Source organism: Ammospiza caudacuta, chromosome 7 (assembly GCF_027887145.1).
Source record: "Ammospiza caudacuta isolate bAmmCau1 chromosome 7, bAmmCau1.pri, whole genome shotgun sequence".
In the NCBI taxonomy this organism is placed as follows: Eukaryota; Metazoa; Chordata; class Aves; order Passeriformes; family Passerellidae; genus Ammospiza; species Ammospiza caudacuta.
In genome coordinates, this window is record NC_080599.1 from 43,867,648 (window position 1) to 43,890,850 (window position 23,203).

At 58.3% G+C, this 23,203-nt stretch overlaps 3 protein-coding genes and 1 non-coding gene across 4 annotated transcripts; all 4 read left to right on the forward strand.

The window, feature by feature from the left end:
• Positions 1-1,991: 1,991 nt before the first annotated feature.
• Positions 1,992-8,925, forward strand: TMEM61 (transmembrane protein 61). Its single transcript, XM_058808996.1, has 3 exons — positions 1,992-2,144; positions 5,750-6,159; positions 8,406-8,925. Exons 2-3 carry the CDS (start codon positions 5,804-5,806, stop codon positions 8,755-8,757), a joined length of 708 nt encoding a protein of 235 aa, XP_058664979.1. The 5' UTR covers positions 1,992-2,144; positions 5,750-5,803; the 3' UTR covers positions 8,758-8,925.
• Positions 8,926-10,366: 1,441 nt separating this feature from the next.
• BSND (barttin CLCNK type accessory subunit beta) lies at positions 10,367-13,621 on the forward strand. Its single transcript, XM_058809018.1, has 4 exons — positions 10,367-10,543; positions 11,478-11,557; positions 11,866-12,114; positions 13,360-13,621. The coding sequence occupies exons 1-4, from the start codon at positions 10,367-10,369 to the stop codon at positions 13,619-13,621; spliced, it is 768 nt and encodes a 255-aa protein (XP_058665001.1).
• Positions 13,622-16,101: 2,480 nt separating this feature from the next.
• TRNAG-CCC (transfer RNA glycine (anticodon CCC)) lies at positions 16,102-16,172 on the forward strand. The gene has a single exon. It is a non-coding gene; the product is annotated as a tRNA-Gly (tRNA).
• Positions 16,173-19,330: 3,158 nt separating this feature from the next.
• On the forward strand, positions 19,331-22,931 carry PCSK9 (proprotein convertase subtilisin/kexin type 9). Its single transcript, XM_058808711.1, has 11 exons — positions 19,331-19,369; positions 19,459-19,582; positions 19,790-19,923; positions 20,251-20,392; positions 20,467-20,654; positions 20,764-20,947; positions 21,197-21,367; positions 21,680-21,831; positions 21,951-22,110; positions 22,323-22,504; positions 22,722-22,931. Exons 1-11 carry the CDS (start codon positions 19,346-19,348, stop codon positions 22,881-22,883), a joined length of 1,623 nt encoding a protein of 540 aa, XP_058664694.1. The 5' UTR covers positions 19,331-19,345; the 3' UTR covers positions 22,884-22,931.
• The last annotated feature ends 272 nt before the right edge of the window (positions 22,932-23,203 follow it).

A 23,203-nucleotide genomic window follows, 5' to 3' on the forward strand; every position in this document is an offset into this window, starting at 1 on the left:
CTTGTTCTTGCAGGGGCTGTGACTGTCTTTTATATCTCCTTGTTTTCTCCACTGCAGTTTCACTGTGCATGGGATGTTTCACATGTTTTGCACAGATATTCTGTCTTTATTCTGGAGAAGCCTTTTCCCTGTTGCAGCACCTTGTCCACCTGCAGGAAAGTGCTCAGAGAGGGAAAACACATTTTGGCCAAGGTGCTGCTAAGCAGACAGAGGTGCTGGTAGCACTCAGCACTTCCTTGTGGTGGAATATTTGTTCGTGGCTGCCTGCAGACCAGATCTGTGGGCAAGGCAGAAAGTTGTGGATGGTTATGGGGCTGAAAAACTCCATGAAGGGCACAAAGCCATCTCCCTCTGCAGCCCTGGGCTGGGAATAGCATGGAGCCATGCACTGACACCACCTTGAAGTGCTTCAGATGCTGTTTGACAGTCAAATTTCAGTTAAATGCAATATCTGAGCAGAAAAAGTTGTCTTATTGTTCTTTAACAGGCAGACTGCTGATTCACAGTGCCCTCACATCACTGGGTGCTGGCCTTGGGGACTCCTGCCCCATTCTCCTCTTGGATGGAGACCCAACCTGCTGCAGGGCCACTCGTGTGTGAGCCAGCCCTCTGTGTGCCCCAGTTTGCCTTTTGTAAAACTCCACAGTGGCTGCAGGTAAATGGAGCTGTACACTCACAGGTTCTCAGCTGGGCTGAGTGTCTTTCAATCATGTATGAAGCAGATGTGAATTCCACAGCAGGGCTTTGCCTCAGTCCCTGCAGCACGTGCAGGCAAACCTGGAGCTGGTTTTGAGCTGGTTGTGAGCTGAGGAGCTCCAAGCAGTGCAGGAGCAGCAGCCCAGGGTATCCACAGGAATGGCTCTGCTGTCAGTGATGCTCAGCTGCAGCCCAAGGGCAGCGTGCTGCATCTGTGCATCTGTGGATGTGTGAGATGCACAGCCACAGCACAGCAGAGCAGCTCTTGCTCAAATCTCCCTCCAGCTCTGTGAGGAGGAATTGTGCCTGAATCCAGATGCTGTCATACCCACCATCCTGAAATTCAGATCACAGCACCCTCAGCTTGTTTAATATCCAGGGGTCCTGAGTGCTGCAGGGTAATGGTTTTAAACTAAAAAAGGGTTGATTTAGATTAGCTATAAAGGAAAAAAGTTGGTTTTTTTTACAGTGAAGTTGATGAAACACTGGCACGGAGAGGTGGTGAATGCCCTGCCCCATTCCCAGAGATATTCAAGGCCAGGTGAGACGGGGCTCTGAGCAGCCTGATCTAGCTGAAGATTTCCCTGCTGCTTGCAGGGAGGTTGGACTATATCGCCTTTAAAAAGTCCTTTCAAACCCAAACCGTTCTAATTCCATGGACCAGGAAAAGGGACAATATTAGCGTTAGACACAGAGCTGAGGAGAACCGAAGTGGTCACAAAGCAAGGCTGGGGCAGCGACCCACGTCGTGGGTGTCCCACGCATAGGACAGCAGGGCTGTCCCAGCCGCAGCGGGGGCTCTGCATCCCGAAATTCCGGGAGCGCCGCGCCCCGACGGGACGGAACGGGACGGGACGGCAGCGGGCTGCGAGGAGCCGGGCTGTGCCGTGCCGAGCCGAGCCGAGCCGAGCCGAGCCGAGCCGAGCCGAGCCGAGCCGGAGCTCCGGTCCCTGCCCGCCCCGAGGCGCCGCCGCCCCCCGCCCGCCCCCGGCCCCGCCCGCCCCGCGGAGCCGCCGCTCCGGAGCGGGGCTGCCGGCGGCGGTGAGTACACGGCGGGGACACGGGGGGGACAGCGAGGGGACACGGGCACCCCCCGACAGAGCCCGCGGTGCCTCGGGGACGGGCACAGCCGGGAGGGGACGCGGGGCTCAGGCGCGGCCCCAAAGGGGGACGCACACGGGCTCTCCTCTGTCCGCACCTGCCTCGGGAGGATGAGCGCGCCGGAGTTCTTGGAAGCTCTTCCAAGGCATCCTTGTTACTTTGCTTTGAATGGGGAGCAAACCCCCGCTGGTAATTTTCACTACAAAACAGCAAATTTGGGTAAAGCAGGAAGGGATCTCCCTCGAGACGCGCTCACGCTTTGTTTGGTGCATCTCTTCTGTGCATCTCCTCTGTTCCTCTTCTGTGGTTAAAGGTCTCCAGCCCCGTACGGAAGAAAAGGACGGTCCGTAAGTGCCGTGGAGGGACGGGTGTGGAGGTGGATTTCTGCTTGATGGCGGTGGGAGAGGTTCAAAACTCTTTTCTTTTCTCGTGTTGCTTGAAAAGAGCGTTTTTCTGAGTAATGCTTAGTAGACCCTATGAATCACCATCTGCATAACTTCATATGGGGGCTGCTATTCTCAGCGGCTCGCTGGAACTGTGTAAACTATCAACATTATCTGTTTGTACATGAAACGTGCAAATCTATTCCCCGGAAAACTATTCCAGAGCAGGTCAGAGGAGAAGACAGGGCAGAACAAAATGTCAGGGGGGCTCGGAGAGTGGAGAAGGGCGTTTGAGAGCCGGCAATTGCTGTGGCGCCGTGAAAACTTTTGCTGGGAATGCTCGCGGGGAGGGAGAGCCACATCTGGCTCTGTGCAGATGCTGAGTGCCCCGGGAGCGGAGCCGGGAGAGGCTGCGGGGGCCTGGAGTGCTGCCCAAGCCCCGCACCTCGCTCCCGGCACTTCTTCCAGCTCTTGGTGTGCTGAGAAAGCACCGCGGGGCTTCCAGAGAGGCTCGGGAGAGCTGTGGCAGCCCGAGAGGGGACGTGGCAAAGGCACTGTCACCCAGCGGTGGCAATGTCACCCAGCGGTGGCACTGTCGCCGTGCGGGGAGGCTGGGGGAGCTCCCTGCGCCGCGCTGGGCTCGTCGAGAGAGAGAAGAAGAGTTTATTCCCTGGAGCTGTCAATCCATCACCTCCCAGAGGCTCCTTCTCCTCCTTCCCTCCTCCTCCCCCTCGCTGCCAGCTCTCCCAGATGTGCTCGGTGCTGGAGGATGCAAAATTCCCCGTGCCCAGGCAGGGGAATCTCAGTATCTCCTAAAGCTCACCAGGGGATTCAGAGCTTCTCCTAAAGGTCACCAGGGGATTCAGAGCATATCCCAAACCTCACCAGGGGATTCAGAGCATCTCTCAGACCTCACCAGTCTGACCCCAGAATGAGGAGAGTGTTTGTAGCAGGAGGTGAACGTTCCAACTCTTGGTATAGGTTCAGTGCAGCGTCTCAGTTTGGAGTGACCTGACATTTCCACACAGGTGGATTGAGAGATTTGCTGTAGGGCTTATTTTGGGTGATGTTTGTTTTTATTTTTCTCTAAACAACATGCTGAAATTTCTACATGAAAATGCATTGCTGTCCAAAGGAGCTGCATTCACAGGTCAGTGGGGTCCTTGTACTCTCCTGAGCATCTCCTGCTGCAAGGCAACCCAAGTCCAGCTCCTCTGCTGTGTCCTGCTCATATTCAGTGATGGTTTGGAGATGCTGACCCCTGACAGCATCTAACACCATCTCCAGCAGTCTCTTCTCCAGCTCAGCCCAGCCAAGCCCCTGCCTTTCAGGAGGGAGCATCCAAACGTGCCCCCATTACAGAGGAAGCTCTGCCTTTTCCCAGCCCAGGGACAGGATTTCCCTCCCAGCTGATGCCCACTGGCCACAGCCAGCCCAGCTGGCATTTTGGGCTTGTGACCCTGGGACAAAACTGGAGCGAGCTGTTGGGGCTCCCACTCCTGCAGCTTTCCCAAATCTCACTTCTCATCAGATTCCTTCATTAAATGTTGATTAGATCAGTGCCTCTTTCACTACAGGGTAATTTGGCTTTCCATTTAGTGGGCCCATCTGATAAATAACACCTTGAAATAACATAATTCCCCCTGACCTTGATGGCACCAGGTCCTTGCTGGGCTTCTGCTCCCTGCCTGGCTCTGGCTCTGCCCTTTCAGACCTCAGGGTGCAATTTAGGACCCCTCTGTAGGAGTTGAGCCCTGCCTGGAGGAATGGGGACCAAAGCCACCACATTGTGGTCCTGCTGCTGGCACACAGGCAAGGTGATGAAGGCAAAGCTGGGTGTGGGTCACCCACCTGCCCACCAATCTCTGCCTGAGCTCCTCCTCTGTCTTGGCCATCCCTGATGTGCAGGCTCTGCACTGGCACTGCCACCATGGCAAACCTTCCCAGTGCAGCCACCCAGGACTGAATCTCTTTGGGGGTGTTGGTGCTTCATTCCCACATGGTCCAAAGCTTTTTGTCCATTGAGAAGTGGGAGCTGAGCCTGCATCTGCTGGCTGGGCAGTGAGCAGAGGGGATGGGGGGATCTCCCTGCCTCCCTGGCTAGTTGGTTATTTGGGAGCTGGGGATGCACAAGCTCAGATGCCTGCTGTTTGCTGGGGAAAGCAATGGGCACTGAGATCAGGAACCAGCTCCCCCTCCCCAAGTTTTCCAGCACCAGGGAAGCTCTCTGCATGTGACATTTAGCTGAGAAGAGCCACCCAGCAGGAACATGTGGCACTACTTCCCCTGTTTGGTTGTCAAACCAACCCCAAACCACCCTGATAGGGAGGGTGAAGGTGGTGGTAACACCTGCAGGATCAATCTTGACAGGAACTTGAGAAAGTTCGCTCTGGAGCTGACCCAGGCGAGCAAGGTTTTGTGTGCCAAACTTCATGTGGATGAAGATTGAGCAGATTTTTCCAATGTCATCAGTTCTGGAGGAGAAAACAGGCACACTGATAATTTGGAAGTGATGACATTTTAAATTTATGTTCCTCTCTCCAACCTCTTCCATAAGCCATGCTTTGAAAGCCCAGGAAACCCAGCTGGCATTCCCCCAAGTCTGGGAGGAAATTTGGAATAAAACCCAAAGAGAAGAGCTCTGAAACTGCCTGGAGCTGGGATGTCCATCCTCCCTTTGTGCTGTTCCTTGAAAATTGGGATGTTTTTGCAAGGAAGTTTATGGGTCCAACGTGGTGCTGACTTAGCTGTTCCCAAGGGCTTTTGGTCTGAGGTGGTGGGAATGCCCCTTGTGATGGAGGATAATAAAAATAACAATAACAATACAATAACAAATAGCAATAGCAATAACTTAGATTAATTATTTATAATTAATTATTTATATAGATTTATAACTTATTTATATTTATTTAACATTATATTAATTATATAATATTAATTAATTACATTACATTAACAATATTATTAATAATTAATTATTATTAATTATATTATTTAAAATTAGCAAAAATAAAAATATAATATTAATATTGACAGTAACATTAACATTAATATTAATATTAATATTATGAATTATAATTATAATTAAAATTAAATAAAAATAATAAAAATAATAAAACAATAATATAGTTAATAATTAATAATTATAAAATAAAATTAAGAAAGTAAAAAATATAGCATTAATATTAATAACATTAATATTATTAATATTATTAATAACAATAAAAATAAAACTAGTAAAAATAAAAATATAGTATTAATATTAATAGTGATATTATTATAATATTATTAATTATAAATAAAATAAAATATTAATAATGATAAAATGATAATGTAATTAATAATGATAAATATAATAATGATGATAATGATGATTATGATAATAATAATAATAGTAGTAATAATAATAATAATGGTGATGGTGATGATGATGATGATGATGATGATGATGATGATAATGGCTAAAGGATCTGCAAGCCCCGGAGACCTCCTGGCCCAGTCATTTTCTCCTCTGGCAGTTCTCCCATGAGCTTCTCCCTCTCAACCCTTGCCCGTTTCTTGTCTCGCAGGCTGTCTCATGCCTCGCCTCGCTGCTGTGCCCCGGTAGTCGCTGCTCCCGCAGGATGGCAGCGGCCTCGTTCCGCTACGGGCTGACCATCACGGGCGCCGTGCTGCTGGTGACGGGCACGCTCTGCTTCGCCTGGTGGAGCGACGGCGAGGTGGGCTCGGCCGGCGGGGCTCGGCTGCTGCCGCCCCGGGATGCCGAGCCCGTGCCCTCCTCCTCCTCCTCCTCCTCGTCCAGCGCCCTGCTGCGCTCCGTCAGCTTCTTCTGCTGCGGCATCGGCGGCATCCTGCTCATCTTCGGCCTCCTGTGGTCCGTCAAGGCCAACGCCAGGGTGGTGTCGCGGCGCTACCAGTACCATTTCCCCCGGGACCTGCAGTACTTCACGGCAGAGCCCGCGGAGAAGTGGAACTGCAGGTGGGAACTGCCAGCGCCTGGCTGGGCACGGGGGGAGGATGGGTCTGAGCCTAAACCTCGCTGGCTGCTGAGCTCACAGGGACAGCAGCACTGCTCTGTGCTCTCCTCCTGCCCCCCGAGCAGATGCTCCTGCTCATTAATGTCAACCCTCCCTGCCCACTCCCTCCTTGCCCTCTTTCTCCTTGCCCTACATCCATCTCTCCATGCCCTTCACCCATCTCTCCTTGCCCTTCATCCACCTCTCTGTGCCTTGCACCCAGCTCTCCCTGCCCTGCACCCATCTCTCCTTGCCCTGCATCCATCTCTCCCTGCCCTGCACCCAGCTCTCCTTGCCCTGCAGGGCCATCACAGGGACACATCTCCTTAGCAGGGCCACCAAGCAGAAGAATTCATTGGTTTTCTGGCAGAAGGTTTGGATGTGGGGTCACTCAGCTCCAGTCTTGGTCTGGCAGCTCTGCGATGCTCTGTGGGGATGAGGGTGTTTATAAGGTCTTTAATGGAAGCAAAGTCTTGCTTACAAGGGAGTTAAAGTCTTGGCATTTTTTTTTCCTAGGGAAAAAAATAAGGAAATATAATATGGAAAAAAAAAAAAGAAATATAATATGAAAAAAAAATAAGGAAAATGATCCTTGGGATGGCATCAAGATAGAAATGTAGGCAGCAGGTCCTTTATGAAGCCCATTTCAGCATATGGAAAGACTCCTTGCCCTGCACTGAACAACACTGCTGCTTTTCAGATCCCTGGATCTTCCAGTGTGAGCCTGAGATTTGCTCCCACCTCTTAATTTAAGAGAAACTCTCCAGAACATTAAACCATCAAATCACAGCTGGAGTGGGAGGCACGTTCCTGGTTCTGCAGGTGTTTCAGAGCCCATCTCTGGCTATCTGTGAGCTTGTGAGCAGGTCTGGGTGTCTGGGGGGAGTTCCTTTGCTGTGCCCCTGTGGGGAATGTCCCTTTCCCTGGCTGGATGGGATGCAGCTCCCTGGCAGTGCTGGAGCTGCAGCAGCTCCTCCAGCCCCAGCAAAGCATCCTGTGCTGGATAAATCCCCCTCCCCTCATTTCCAAGGTGACATTCCTGTGCAAGCTGAGCTGTTTGGCAAAATCCCTGTCAGAGAAACCTGGATGGTCTGTCTGGGACAGGGATCTGTCAAGGTCAGCGTGGAGGCATCCCTGTGGAGCACATGGCTTTTCCTTTGGGCCATCCCTGTGGAGCACATGGCTTTTCCTTTGGGCCATCCCTGTGGAGCCCATGGCTTTTCCTTTGGGCCATCCTTGTGAGCACAGGGCTTTCCTTTGGGCCATCCCTGTGAGCACATGGCTTTGGGCCATCCCTGTGGAGCCCATGGCTTTTCCTTTGGGCCATCCCTGTGAGCCCATGGCTTTTCTTTTGGCCATCCCTGTGAGCACAGGGCTTTTCCTTTGGGCCATCCCTGTGAGCCCATGGCTTTCCTTTGGGCCATCCTTGTGAGCACATGGCTTTTCTTTTGGCCATCCCTGTGAGCACAGGGCTTTTCCTTTGGGCCAGCTGTGCCCTCCCCTGCCTGCTGCTCCCCAGCACACTGGGCTGGCTCCCACCTGCAGGGATGAGTTGTTTCACAGCATGCCCAGCAAGCAGGGCCAGGTGCAGGGCAGAGGCTGTCAGAGGTTTTCCCAAGCTGTGTTTGCTCAGGAAAGCTCTGCTTAAGTGGCAGCAGGCTTGGCCAGGGCGGGGAGGGCTCTGGCTGCCCTGGGAGCAGGGGGTGACCACGGGGACCTGGGGTTCCTCTGCTTGTCCCAGTCCTTGTGCCAAATTCTCCCCTCAGCTGTCAGCAGCCTCTGTCCTGCAGGGGGTGAATAAGGGGCTGGGCATGATGAGGATGCTCTTCTGCCCATGGGACCCTCTTGAAAACCTCATGGATGCCAGGAAACAGCTGACATGGTCACCCCATGACACTTCAGCAAAACCTGCCCATGTGCTGTCCCTAGTACAAGGGACAGCATAATCATGCTCAGGGATGCTCCAGACAATGGGGTTGATGGATGCTGGGGTGCTCCAGTTAATGGGGCACTGGGATGCTCCAGCTGGATGCTGGGATGCTCCAGGAGTGCTGGGATGCTCCAGTTGGGTGATGGGATGATCCAGTTGGGTGATGGGATGTTCCAGGACTTCTGGGATGCCCCAGTTGGGCACTGGGATGTTGATGGTGTGCATCCAGCTGGGATGTTGATGGTGTGCACTGCTGAGTTTCCCCCTCTCCCCTGGTAGCTCCTGGGACTCCAGCGCCATCCCCACCTACGAAGAAGCCCTGACCTGCAGACCAGCCCAGGCTGCCCCGGCCTTTGTGCAGCCGCCGGGGCGGAAGGAGGAGCCCACGCCGCCCCTGTACCGCTACCTGGAGGAGGAGGAGGAGGAGGGCTGGCAGGGCGGGCGGCGCCGCAGCTCCTCGGACAGCGCCCTGTTCCGCCCCAGCCCGTCCTGGCTGGATCCGGCGCAGCCCCCGGAGCCGCAGGGAACGCCGCCCCCCAGCTACGAGAACATCATCGAGAACAGCATCGAGAACAGCATCGAGAATACCATCGGGAACAGCATCGGGAACAGCACCGTGCGGGGGCTCTGAGCCCGCCAGCCCCGCCGGGACTCTGCCGGGGCTGCCCGGCCCCCCAGCTGCACACGGAGCCCCAAACCCCGGGATGGGGCACAGGAGGGTGGGCGAGCACTGGGGAGGCTCAGCCCGGCTCTCCCGGCTCTCCCGGCTCTCTGGTGCTGGGAGATGTGTTCAGAGCATCGGGGGTAGCTGGCATGTTTGAAAGCTTTAGTATTTTTAATAAAAGCACTGCTGGTTTCAGAGGCTTTGCATTCCCTGCTCACCCTGGGGAGCTCCTGTCAGGCCTGCCCACTCAATAATAATAAATGTGCAGCACACTGAGTAATCTGGGCAGAGAAAGCCCAGCTCTGTCTGCACCACTCACGTCCCTGTGAGTGTCCCTTCCAGCCCTGTCTCCATCCCTTCCACCTTGTTTCCCTGAATGCTGACTGCCCACGCCTCACTTCACTTGGTGCTGGCCGTGCTCAGTGGGTCGTGCTGTGCTCAGAGCATCCCAGTGCACTTGGCCTGTCAGCAGCCTCCTGGAGAGGCCATCCTGAGTGGCACAGCCCCCCTGCCCAGCTGTGCAGCCTTGCCCAGAGGAGAGCCCAGCTGTGGCAGGGCTGCTGCCAGCTCCTGCATCCCACCACAATTCAGCGCTGCCCTGGGCCCCCCGTGGCCCTGCAGAGTGGCTGAGGAGCCACAGCCACATCTAACATGCCCTTTGTAATAGAATTATTTGCCATAAACCAGGTGTATCAAGGGAATAAATCAAGGGAATAAAACATTGTCTGGCGGTGGATGTGTGGTGGGAAGGAGACACCTTTTAACCCCCAGCTCCAACCTAAGTGTACACAGGGCACAGGGACACTTTGTCTTTACTCTCCCTGGGTGGATCAACCCCACTGCATCCTTTTCTGGCTTTATTTCCTCCTTCACAGCCTGGTGAGGCAGCCTTAGCGCTCATCCAGAGCAAGGCAGGGTCTGCCCCAAAACCCCTAGCCTCCAAAAAATCCCAGAGCTCTCCCTCTTTTCCTGTTCCCACAGCCCTTGAGAACACGCTGGGCCCTGGCATCCCCCTCATCTGGGGCTGTGCCAGCTCTGATTTATGGCTGAGTCCAGCTCCAGTGCCCAGGGCTGGGAAAATCCCAGCAGCACCAGCTGATCTCCAGGTCCCCATCCCTGCTGCCGTGCTCCCTTGTTCCTGCCCAATGTGTGGGGCTGCAGGGAAGGTTATCCCTGTCTCCCAGCTGTGGGGCTGGCTGATCCTGTCTGCAGGGAAGGTTATCCCTGTCCCCAAGATGTGGGGCTGGCTGATCCTGCCTGCAGGGAAGGTTATCCCTGTCCCCAAGGTGTGGGGCTGCAGGGAAGGTTATCCCCGTCCCCAAGGTGTGGGGCTGGCTGATCCTGCCTGCAGGGAAGGTTACCCGGCCACGTGCCGGGTGGCTCCACTGGAGTGTGAACGGCGGGGCAGTGTTTGCATTCATTACAAACCCATTAAAAACTGGCTGGCTCAGCCCTGGGCAGGACCAGCTCGACGTGCAGCTCCTGGCAGCTTCTGGAGAGAGAAACCACTCCTTGCCTGGCGCTGCAGGTGTGCTCAGCAGCCTCAGGTGGACACAGGCTTCCCAAAATCTCTCCCATGGCAGAGGAGAAGACCTTCCGCTACGGCTTCATCATCCTGGGCTTCTTCCTGGTGATGCTGGGCATGTTCATCATGAGCATGGAAAAGCCCCAGTACTACATCACCTTCTGTGTCCTGGGTGTGCTGCTGGTGGCCGTGGGCATCACATGGAGCATGTGCCAGTGCTACCCAAAGGTAGGATCCTTCCCAATGCTCCTGGGAACTTTGGGGAGATCAAGGGCTGGATTTGGGGGGCTTTGGCTGCTGTGGATGTGCAGCCTCAGTTTCCCCAGGGGAGGCCAGCTGCAGCAAGCTGGAAGGGGAATTGTTTTGGGAGGTTTGTGCCCTGCTGATGCCTGCAGGATGTGCCTCATCTCCTTCACCCCTGAGCCTGGGGCTTTGCTCTCAAACAGGCAGCAGGGAATAATCCCAAGGAAATAAACTTGTGCTCATCTCTGCCACACAGTCCTTCCCTGGGCTCTGGGGCTTGGCAGGCTCCCAGGGCTGCCAGGAAGGGGTTGTGGAGGTCGGGGGGTCCCTCGGCTGGCATTGTCCTTGGCAGAGGGCACAGCCGGCAGGAGCGCGGCCACGCGTCCCCGCCCCGGGAATGGCTCTGGCAGAAATGGGCTTTTTCCAGGAGAGGGCATCTGTAGGACTGATCTGGGACTGCTGCGTGGCCCATCAACAACCTGGCTGCCCTCCAGAGTGTGGGGGAGCCTCCTCGGGACCCAGGACCAGCTGGGACCTCTGGGAGCAGCAGCCGTGTTCTGTGGGATTGGGTGGAGCAGAAACTCCCCTCAAAGCTGAGCTCAGCCCCAGCCAGGAGTGGCTTTGCCACCGTGCTGGAGGCTCAAGGAAGGGACACCCACACTGACGTCCTGTGTGGGCCTTGGGACTCCCTCTGGGCTTGGGGACACGTGTGAAAGGCACTGAGAGCAGGGCTGAGCTGGACTCATTCATTCCTTACTGATTGCCCTCAAAAGTGACATTTCCAAGGAAAACATCCAAATATGGTGGGAAAAGACCCCAAGCCCAGCTGAAGGGACACTCTGGCCCTGTCCCTACTCTGAGGGCCGGGGTCCCTGTGCTGCCCAGCACAGCCCTGGGCTCTGCCTCTCTTTTCCCCCAGATTACGTTCGTCCCTGCGGATCTCGAGGCCGAGCGGTTCCTGGACCACAAAGCCACGGTGCTGCCCCACAAGGACACAGGGTGGGTCCCACAGCAGGGTGATGTGTGCCCTGGGGGCAGCTCTGACACCGGGCACAGCTGCACCTGGTACAGCACACAATGCCAGGCAGGGATCAGGCTGGGAGAGGCTGAGCCTGAGCGATGCTGGGGGATGCAGAGCATCCAGGGGTGTTCCTGCAGGCATCCCCTGGCTCTGGGCAGTGACACGGCCTTGGTGGCCTCCAAAGCCACTCCCTCAGGTGGTGGAGCCCTGTGTGCATGTGCCTGAGCATCTCCCAGCCCCATGGGGTCCAGCTCTGCTCAGCCCCCCGTCATCCCTCTGCCTGCAGCTTGGTTTCCCCGTGCCCCAGCCCAGAGGCCAGCAGCCCCTACGAGAAGAGCCTGCCCTCCTACGAGCAGGTCCAGCGGCAGGAGGGGAGCTCGGCCCCGGCCCCGGCCCGGGCACAGCCCCCCCGGCCCCGGAGCTGCTCCCAGCCATCCCTGCAGGCCACGGCAGAGATCCACCGGGAGCTGCACCACGGGGCTGGGGAGCCCCTCCAGGAGCTGCCGTCCCGCCGGGAAACAGCACCTGGCAGCTGGTAGGTGATGCCTGAGGGTTGGGGGGCACTGCTGGGATGTGGGGTAAAAATGGGGGGATCAAATCCCCAGTGCTGGCAGAGGGAGAGGATGCAGAGGGGTTTGTGCTGCTGTCACAGCACTGAGCCTTGGCCCCACTGGATGGTGGGGATGGAGTCTCAATCCATGAGGATTCTCTGAACCAAATTATTTCCCAGCAGGAAATTCAGATGGCCTTTGGTCGTAATTTGTATTTTGATATTTGTGTTTTTGCATTTTATTTTATTTTACTTTACTTTATTTTATTTTATATTTTATTATTTTATTTTATTTTATTTTATTTTATTTTATTTCATTTTATTTTATATTTTATTTTATTATTTTATTTTATTTCGTTTCATTTCATTTCATTTCATTTCATTCCATTTCATTTCATTTCATTTCATTTCATTTCATTTCATTTTCTTGACATAAGCAGCATCCCTCACAAGAATAACCCCAAAGTTCCTGGTCAGACGTTGATAGAAATGAGATGCACAGCACATCATCCTCACACCAGATGCCACATATGACGTCCAACCATTGGTTACGGAGGTCCCAGAGGGCTCTGCAAGTGATGGGGGTCACTGTTCAGGGCAGAGGACTTGGGCACCTGTTGCAGAAGGCCATTTGTCTCGGTGCAGGGAAGGTTTGAGGCTTTCAATATGAGTGTTCAGCAAGCTCTGTTTATTGAAGAGAGCATCAGACATTTATACAGCAAGTAATAAGCTCATGAATATTCTATAACTTAAACTATCTATTGGCCACACTACAACATTAGCTCTTCCTTAGGGGTTACATCTCTCTTTTCTCAAGTCTCTAGTCTCTCAACCCCAGCACTTTGTTATGGTAGCATAGCTATGCTCAAGGACAGTGTCCTTGCAGGTGCAAGACTTAGAATGAGCTACGGCCTTTTCCAATTCTTAGCTACTCTCCCAACAGGCACCTGCCAAAGTGTAGCTGCAGCTGGGATGGGTGCAGTGCTTTCCCATCCCAGCTGCAGGTTCAGGAAATGTTAGCACAACCATTATTCCACCTCCTGGGCAGCAGGAACCTTGCGGGCAGGTTTTCCCAAAAAAAAGCACACACCGAGGGCTGGGATAGGGACAGACATCCCAGGTGCCTCCAGCAGTGCACTGGTGATGCTGGTCCACCCGGGATGCTGCAGGGCAGCGCTCCAGAGACGGCAGCTCCTGCCCAGCCGCGTTCGGTGCTCGGTGTCCCCGCAGCCCCGGCCCGGGCGACGCTCCGCTGGCATCCCTGCTGGAGGAGATGGACACGCCGTCGCTGGAGGGCTCCGTGCCCGGCAGCCCCGCACCGCAGAGCCGCAGCCCGCCCTGCTCCAGCCCTCCCGGCCGCCCGGAGCGGGGAGAGCAGCCCCGAGCCCCCCGGAAAGGCGCCGGCAGGGAGGACGAGCTCTACTACGGGCTCCAGGAGGAGCCGGATGCTCTGCTCAAGGAGACCGACGGCCTGTCCGAGCCTGAGAACTGATTTCCTGGGGAGAACGGCCACTCAGCATGGGCTCACCCCATGGACCCACTTGGAATGGCCACTTGGCATGGGCTCACCCCATGGACCCACTTGGAATGGCCACTCAGAATGGACTCACCCCATGGACTCCCTTGGAATGGCCACTCAGCATGGGCTCACCCCATGGACCCGCTTGGAATGGCCACTTGGCATGGGCTCACCCCATGGACTTGCTTGGAATGGCCACTCGGCATGGGCTCACCCCATGGAGGGGACACACAGGTCACAGCTCAGGGGAAAGGGGCTGTCCCCCAAAGTGCAGTGGCCCCAGGATCCTGCCTGTCCCTGTGCTGTGCTGCACCCCTTGTGCACGCCCAGCCACTCAGGAGGCTGTCATTCCCCCCAGAGCCAAAGGGGGAACACCCAGCTCCTGAATTCAACAGAATATGGGACAGGACCTCCTCGCCAGAGCCATTTGGGTGGGCACAGAGGAGCTGGGCTGGGCAGGATCTGGGCTAAGGGCTGTGCTTGGGAAGGGGATGGATTTGCTGTGCTGTTTGGAGCAGGATCAGGTTCAGGTGGGTAAAACCTGCTCAGGGCAGGTGGGTTTTATCAGGCAGAGATGTCCTCAAAGTCTTTTTCCCACTTTTCCAAGCTCTGCTGAAATTAAAATTTGATCCAGAGTCTCCTACAGCAGGCAGACTTCATATCTCCAGGTTGGGAGAGGGTGATGGAGGTGACAGATGGTGATGTCCCCTGTCTCCTGCACAAGGACCAGCTTCCAGCACTCCTGGGGGCACAGGGGAGAGGACACAGCTGAGCCAAAACCCAGGTGATGGCACTCGAGGTGGTGGCTTTGCCCACTCTGCTGGGTCGGTGCCATCAGCTGCAGGTGGCTTTGCAGGCTGGCACCCACCGTCCCCAAACCTCCTGTGAATAAAAAATGTTTGTCCCAAAGCACATGGGTGGATCTCAGCCTGTTTGTCACCACGACAGGGACAGCACAGGGGCTCTCCAAACCTGTCCCCAGCACACAGAGATGGCAGAGCCGCTGGGAACCACAACCTTTGGCTGCTCAGGACTGCAGGGTGAGGCTGAGCCTCCCCAGGGCAGCTGGGTCTGCATCAAAGCACCCAACAGCACTGGGATGCTGTGAGAGTCCCTTGCTCTGTTTTGGGAAAGCTGGGCTGGGTCTGCCTGAGCCTGGCACTGCCCCAGGAGAATTGGGAGAACACATGTGCTGGCAGACACTTCAGCAAATCCCATAGAATCACAGAACAGAGCTGGAAGGGAGCTAAAAACCCTGCAGCTCCAACCCCCAGGTGGAAAAGTGGGGGAAAGCTGTCCCAGGGCACAGAGCCCTGCAGGGATGTTCTGTGCTTGGCTGGTGCAGTGCAGGGTGTGCAAGGAAAGGCTGTGCCTGAGGTGTCACACCCTGTGACACTCCTGCACCCTGGGCTCACCCTGGTGTCACCAAAGCAGCAGGGCAGGGAGCACCTGGGGTGTTTATGGCCAACAGGAGGGTGGGGAATGAAGGTGCAGTGTTGGCTAAACATTGGCACAGGGCTGTGAGCTGCTCTCCAGGGGAAGCATTGCCAGATGGATTGCATGGACACAGCTCCTGCCTGTCCTTCCCAGGCTGGGGGAGCATGGTGGTGGCTCTGGGAATGCTGTTTGGATGGAGCCATGTCCCACTGAGTTTCAGAGGGTGCCCAGGGCAGGGTGTCACTGTGTCACGGCTCCTGTGGAGTGTGGCAACCTGGTGAGACCCAGAAGCTTTTACCTATTGAACCACAGAATGTTTGGGCTGGGAAAGGACCTTAAAGATCATCGCGTTCCAATTCCCTGCCATGGGCAGGGACACCTTCCACCAGACCAGGTTGCTCCAAGGCCTGTCCAACCTGGCCTTGAATGTGTGCAAGGATGGGACATCCACAGCTTCCCTGGGAAAACTGTGCCAGCATTTTACACAGTCCAAAGTCCCTCCCGGCTCTCCTGTAGTCTCTGTGTTGGAAAGGGCTCCAAGGTCTCTCTGGAGCCTTCTCTTCTCCAGGCTGAGCACTCTCCCAGAATTTCCTCACAGAGAGATTCCTGCCTCATGGCTTGGCACTCTCTTTCACTTTTGGCAAAACAAATCTGTTTTTCAGAAGCATTTCTCCCTGCAGAGGCAGGGGAGGGGGCTGACACAGAGCCTGGATCCTGCCCCCACGGACCCCTTGGCGCATGGGAGTGCATCCCCCATCCCGGCACAGCATCCTTGAGCCCAAGGACTCCGCGCCGGCCGAGGTTAAACATTGTGGGAGCCGGGACATTCCTGCATGGCATTAAGCGGGGCCCGCAGTCCCGGGCCCGGCTCGGCCCGAGCGGGGGGCACCGCCCGCTGCCCACGCGTGTCACCCGCGGGGACGGGGACAGAGGGACGGGAGAAGCCGGCGGCGCCACCCACGCGGGACGGGGACGGGCACGGCGGTTAGTGCCACAGGGTGAGAGGCAGGAGCACCGCACCAGTGGTGTAGTGGTATCATGCAAGATTCCCATTCTTGCGACCCGGGTTCGATTCCCGGCTGGTGCAGGGTTCGATTCCCGGCTGGTGCAGGTCAGCCGATGTTCCGCCAAGGTGTCTGAGTTGTGGCGTTACAATGTCGAAATGCTCAGAGTTGCAGAGGTGTTGTAAAAGCTCTGGAGAGCCGTCCTTTTAACGACCGGGTGGTCCATCTCTCCCCGCGAAGGGACCCCAGCAGAGACTTAGGGGCCCTTCCCCTCGTGGAGGTCTTCCCTCATGCCCCCTCTGCTCTCTCCTTCCTCCCCGTCTTTACACAGACGCGCTCGCTGGAAGCTTCACAGGGAGCTAGGACTGAAACAGAGCTCTTCTGCACCACGTGCAAGTTTTGGGCTATTTCTGAATAATTCTCAATTTTTTAAAAAATAACCTTTCTGCAGATACCCACTCCTGGAGTGTGAGAGCTCGGCTCCGAGGGTTCCAAGACTTCCATGGGTTCCTCAGCACGTGGGAATGCACGTGGAACTGGGGGATTTCTGCCACCCCGTCCCTACTCTTTGGGCTCCTTCCATCCTTCCCTGGCACACAGATTGTCCCCTGGGATACAGACTGCCCCCTGTGCAAAAGGGAAAGGCGGCAGGGAGAGGAGGACTGTCCCCCTTGAGACAGGGTCCCCCCGTGCTCAGCTGTCTCAGAAGCCTCCCGAGGCCCCAGTGGTGCGTTGTGGGACTCGGCAGCACCGAGGAAGCTGAGCCAAAAATCCGGAGTGAGGCTTGACCCCATGATCAGTGTCCTGAATGCTGACCCCTTCCAGTGTCAGCTCTGTGCAGCACAGGGGTGACAAGCTGGGTCTGGTGTCCCTGCAGTCGCCCAAACCAGAGTTCAGGCTCCCACTTGAGGTCTCATTTAAAAAATCAACATTTCCCCTGCAAACTGTTCACATCCATATTAAACACACCCATCCATATAAACCGTGCACATCCTTGTAAAACATGCACACCTATATAAAGCATTAATGTCCATGCAAGCCATTAATTATAAAATTAATTTTAATTAATTATAATTATAAGTAACACATGTATAATTATAAACAACCCATAATCATAAAAGACTCTCATCTATTTAAAACATTGTTGCTTGCAAACCACACAGATCCATATAAAACATATATGTGCATACAAACCATATACATAATTGTAACATGTACACCATGTAAAACATATATTCATACAAACCATTCACATCCACACGAAACACATACATCTGTATAAAATGTGTGCATCCGTATAAACATTTAAACCTCTGAGGAGCTGATAAATAACCAGCCAAAACCACAAATTCCTATTTCCCTGAGAAGCCGGGAGCAGGGACGGGGTTTGCCGGAGGTCACTGGGGATGTGGGGCAGTGTGGGATGCTGATGCTGCGGGAGGGCAGAGGTGGGAAGCGGCGTGGAGACCCACGGAAATCACCGAAATCATCCCGCAAAAAGGGCATCTGCCATGTGTGACGACTCTGCAAAAAATGCCCAAACAGGATTAGCGGATTTCACGGGAAATTATTCGTGGAGTGAGGCAGTAGGAGGCACATTAAAGCTTTCAGCCCTTTCTCCAAGCAGTCCTTGAGCGGCTGCGCTTTGCTCGCCAGAGCCCCCAGCGATCCGCCGGGATTCGGGGTGAGCAGCGGCCCCATCCATCGCCCCCTCCCCGCGGCCCCGTTAATGCTGAACCCGCCCGGCGTGCCCGCTGGGGCCCGCGCCGTGATCCGCGCCCCCCGCGCTGAGCGCCGGCCAGACCGAGCCGCGGCCGCGGGTGCGCTCCGGGACCTGCGCGGGTGCGCTCCGGGACCCGAGACCCGCGTGTGCGCTCCGGGAGCTGAGATCCGCGGGTGCGCTCCGGGAGCTGAGATCCGCGTGTGCGCTCCGGGACCCGAGATCCGCGTGTGCGCTCCGGGACCCGAGATCCGCGTGTGCGCTCCGGGAGCTGAGATCCGCGGGTGCGCTCCGGGACCCGAGATCCGCGTGTGCGCTCCGGGAGCTGAGATCCGCGGGTGCGCTCCGGGACCCGAGATCCGCGTGTGCGCTCCGGGAGCTGAGATCCGCGGGTGCGCTCCGGGAGCTGAGATCCGCGTGTGCGCTCCGGGAGCTGAGATCCGCGGGTGCGCTCCGAGACCTGCGCGGGTGCGCTCCAGGACCCGAGACCCGCGTGTGCGCTCCGGGACCCGAGATCCGCGGGTGCGCTCCGGGACCCGAGATCCGCGTGTGCGCTCCGGGAGCTGAGATCCGCGGGTGCGCTCCGGGACCCGCGTGGGTGCGCTCCGGGATCTCAAATCCGCGGGTGCGCTCCGGGCCATCGGCTCCGCCGGTGCGCTCCGGGACCTGCGCGGGTGTGCTCCGGGACGCGAGATCCGCGGGCGCGCTCCGGGATCTCAGATCCGCGGGTGCGCTCCAGGACCTGCGATCCGCGGGTGCGCTGCGGGACTCGAGATCCGCGGGTGCGCTCCGGGATCTCAGATCCGCGGGTGCGCTCCAGGACCTGCGATCCGCGGGTGCGCTCCAGGACCTGCGATCCGCGGGTGCGCTCCGGGATCTCAGATCCGCGGGTGCGCTGCGGGACTCGAGATCCGTGGGTGCGCTCCGGGACCTGCGCGGGAGCGTTCCACGGGTGCGCTCCGGCCCCGCTCCATCTCCCCGGCCCCGCTCCAGCCCTTCGAATGCGCTGCAACCCCGCAGGTGCGCTCCGGTCCCTCGGCGGTCGCGCAGGGGGTCCCCGCCGGCGCCATCCCCGAGGGTCCCGGCGTGTCCCGTCTGCCCGAGGCGTGCGGGATGTCCCCGCGGGCGCTGGCGCTGCTGCTGGCGCTGCTGCTGGCGCTGCTGCTGGCGCTGGCGGAGCTGGGTCTGGCCCTGCGGGCGGCCGAGCAGGGCGAAGCCGCCGTCGGGGCCGCCCCTCCGGGACCCGCTGCTTTCCATCGCGCCGCCAAGGTGAGGAGCGCGGGGTGGGGGGGACAGCCCCGCTCCTGTGTGTGTGTGTCTGTGTGTCTGTCTGTGTGTCTGTGTGTCCCGAACCCCGTGCCGGTGTCCCCGCAGGCCTCGTGGCGGCTGCCCGGGCGCTACGTGGTGATGCTGCGGGCGGGCAGCGCGGCCGAGCTGCGGGGCACGGCCCGGCGGCTGCAGGCCCGGGCGGCTCGGCGGGGACACGGGGCCGAGCTGCTGCACATCTTCCACCTGCTGCCCGCCTTCCTGGTGAGGATGAGCAGCGACGTCCTGGACACGGTAGGACGGGGTGGTGGCAGGGGACAGCAGCTGTGTTGGTGGCAGCACCAGCCTTGGGGGCAAAGGGGAGCTTTGTGTCCTCCCTGCAGGCGCTGAAGCTGCCGCACGTGAAGTACATTGAGGAGGATGCCTATGTCTTTGCCCAGAGCATTCCCTGGAATCTGGGCAGGATCGTGCGGCCACAGCCCAGCTCGGGCTCCTACAGCCCTCCCAGTAAGTGCTGGGGTGTGTGAGGGGGGCTTTGAGGAAGAGTCAGGTCCCCTCTCCTTACCTTGAGGGATGGGAATATTCCTCTGCCCCATGGTGCTGCGGGTCTGGAGCTGCATTTTGGGAGCAGCCCAGGTGGCCTGTGCTGAAGGTTGATGATCACACACCCCCTGTGATGGAGGTTGCCTTTCTCCCCTGCTGCATCCCTGGCAGATAAAGGTGACCTGGCCGAGATTTACCTGCTGGACAGCAGCGTGCAGAGCAGCCACCGGGAGATCGAGGGCAGGGTGACTGTGACTGGCTTCGAGAGCATCCCCGAGGAGGATGGCACCCACCTCCACAGGCAGGTGAGTCCCGAGCTGCCACGTGCTGCATCCTGGCCAGAGCACCCCCCTGCACCCACCACATCCTGGCCGGGCTTGTGAGGCTTTCCAGGACAAGGGAGACACTTGCTGGGCAGGATGGGCAACAGGAGCTGTGGTTCTGGGGGATATTGGGACCCGCAAGGTGGTGTGTTTGGAGATGTGGCTAAGTCGGGCAGGGCTTCTTTCTAAGAAAGTGTTCTAGGGTAGCATGGGTGTGTGTCGGGTAAGAGAGAATGGGGAGACTCTGTGGGATTGCAAACCTGCTCTGTTGCAATGGGCTGGGGCATGGAACTGCGGTGCCCGTGCCAGGCCGGCCAGTGTGACAGCCACGGGACACACGTGGCCGCGGTGCTGAGCGGGCGCGACGCCGGCGTGGCCAGGGGCGCCAACATCCGCAGCCTCCGGGTGCTGAACTGCCAGGGCAAGGGCACCGTCAGCGGCACACTCATGGGTGAGTGACCCCGTGCCCCGAGGGGAGCAAGGTCCCTCCCGGAGCTCCCTGCGATGGTGTCCTGTCGCTCGCAGCCCTGGAGTCCATCGGGAGGGCGCTGGGGGCTCGGCCGCGCGTGGTGCTGCTGCCGCTGGCCGGGGCGCTGAGCCCCGCGCTGAACGCGGGCTGCCGGCGGCTGGCACGGAGCGGGGCGGTCATGGTGGCGGCTGCCGGCAACTACAGGGACGATGCCTGCCTCTACTCGCCTGCGTCCGAGCCGGAGGTACGGCTGAGGGGGACCCTGGGGCTTGGGTGCCCCCTCATCCCTGCAGGCCATCCCCCGGGTCACCGGGCTGGGGGTGCCACCCTGCCGTGTTCCCTGTCACTGCCAGGTCATCACGGTGGGTGCCACCGACAGCCAGGACCAGCCTGCCTCCATCGGCACCCTGGGCACCAACTTTGGCCGCTGCGTGGACCTGTTTGCCCCTGGGGACGACATCGTCGGCGCCTCCAGCGAGTGCAGCACTTGTTTCACGGCGCGGAGCGGCACCTCGCAGGCGGCCGCGCATGTGGCAGGCGAGCTGTGCCCTGAGGGCAGGGAGGGCTGGTGCTGGCATAGGGCTCCGGGCATGCCCGAGCTGGGCTGGGGGCATCCTTGTGCTCCCTGATTTACGGGGTTGGTGTGTCTCCTTGGGGCGCTGCAGCTGCACAGCGCTCCCGATGGGCTGCAGAGATGCTCTGCCGTGTCTCTGGAGCCCTGCCGCCCACGGGAGCGCCGCGTGGGCGGCTCTGTCCCCTCTGGTTGTCACTGCCGGGCTCTTGCAGGCATCGCGGCCGTGCTGCTCAGCGCCGAGCCCCGGCTGGGCCGGGCCGAGCTCCGCCAGCGCCTCCTGCGCTTCTCCAGCAAGGGCGGCCTGGACGCGGCCTGGATCCCGCAGGAGCAGCGCCTGCAGACGCCCAACAGCGTGGCGGGGCTGCCCGCACGGCTGGCGGCAGGTGAGGGGCTCGCTGCCCGCTGGGTGCTCGCACAGCTCTGCCCTGAGCGGGAAAGAGGTGGAAGCGCGGCAGGGAATGTCCCCTGAGCTGAGCCGGGCACGGCTGGGCCTGGCTGCTGGCAGGGATGGGCGAGATGGAGGCCTGGTCGGTGCCGTGGGCGCTGGATGACACTGAGGGTGACACTGTGGGTGACACTGTGGGTGTGTGGGTGTCACTGAGGATGTCACTGTGGCTGTGAAGGTGGCACTGCGGGTGTCACTGCGGGTGTCACTGCGGGTGTCCCCCGCCACTGACGCCCTGGCCCCATTGCAGAGGAGCAGCGGCTGCTCTGCCGCTCGGTGTGGTCGGCGAGCTCGGGGCTCTCCCGGCGCTCCAGGGCCGTGGCTCGCTGTGCCAGCACCGAGGAGATGCTCAGCTGCTCCAGCTTCTCCCGCAGTGGCGGCCGGCTGGGGGAGCACATGGAGGTGAGCAGAGCAGAGCAGAGCCGAGCTGCTGCCCTGGAGGCCCTCTGGGCTCAGAGGGTGTCCCCGGCCCCCGAGGACTGTCCCCGGCCCCGAGGTGACGCCGTGTGCCCCATGCACAGGACAAGCACGGGCAGAGGCAGTGCGTGGCCCACAGCCGGGGCCAGGGCGTTTATGCCGTCGCCAGGTGCTGCACATGGCCCAGGGCTGGGTGCCGGATCAAGGCCGGGTCCCCGGGGGCCGAGGGGGCCCAGTGCTCCCCAGGAGAACACGTGCTGACCGGTAACACCCAACACACAGGGTCAGACCTTTGGGCCTGATGGACAAGGGTGTTCCTACCAGAAACACACTGGGATTTGGGGTAAAAGGGTGCATGTGCTGTGTGCATGGGGTGAGGAAGGCTCAGGGCTCACTGGGGACATCCTTGGCACCAGTGTGTGCGCTGGGATGCTGCCATGGCTGCCCTGTGCCCATGTCCCCTCTCCCCCGGGCAGGGTGCAGTTTCCATTCCCCATCCGTGGTGCTGGGTGCTGGGGGCAGGCCCGTGGAGGGGCTGGGGAGGGGGCCCAGCCGCTGTGCCAGCAGGACAGAGGCGGTGGCACATGCCCTGTGCTGCCCCAGGGCCAGCCTCGAGTGCCAGCTGAAGGAGCACACAGCCCTGGAACACGAGGACAAGGTAGGGATGGGCCATGCTCCTCTGCCCTGCTATTGTGTCTGCATGTCCTTCTGCCACCCTGATGGCTTTTGGGTGTGGCTGTCCCAGCCCAGCCCTCACTGCTGTCCCCAGCTGTGATGGGATGGGTGACAACAGCCACATCTCCCTGAGCTGTGGGGCCATCGGGGATGGGCAGCACTGTGCTGACCCATGGATGGTGACGTCTGCTCTCTGTTAGGTGACAGTGTCCTGTGAGGATGGCTGGACGCTGACAGGCTGTAACACCGTGTCCCAGAGCCCCACGGGAGCCCACATTGAGGACAATTCCTGCGTGGCCACCGCTGGCCCTGGCAGCAGCTCGGCCATGGCCGTGGCCATCTGCTGCCGGAGCCGGCAGTAGGGACAGACTGAGCTGGGGGAGGCTCCTGGGGCACAGCAGGGATGGAGGCCTTGCTGCACCCGTGTGGCCCTGGCTCGGTGCCTTCCCAGGGTTTCCAGAACAATCCATGCTCCGACATGCAGCTGATGAACTGAAATAGTTCCCCCGTCGCACACGGCGGGGTCAGGATCCAGGGCCACCATCCAGGGTGGCTCTGCAAGAGCTCTCCAGGCATCCCCCATGCAGCTGGAGCCCTCTCCCATCACTGGAGTCATCCCAGAGGCCTTTCCCTGCCATGCACTGGCTCTTCCTATAAACACCTTGACAGAACAAGCTGTGGT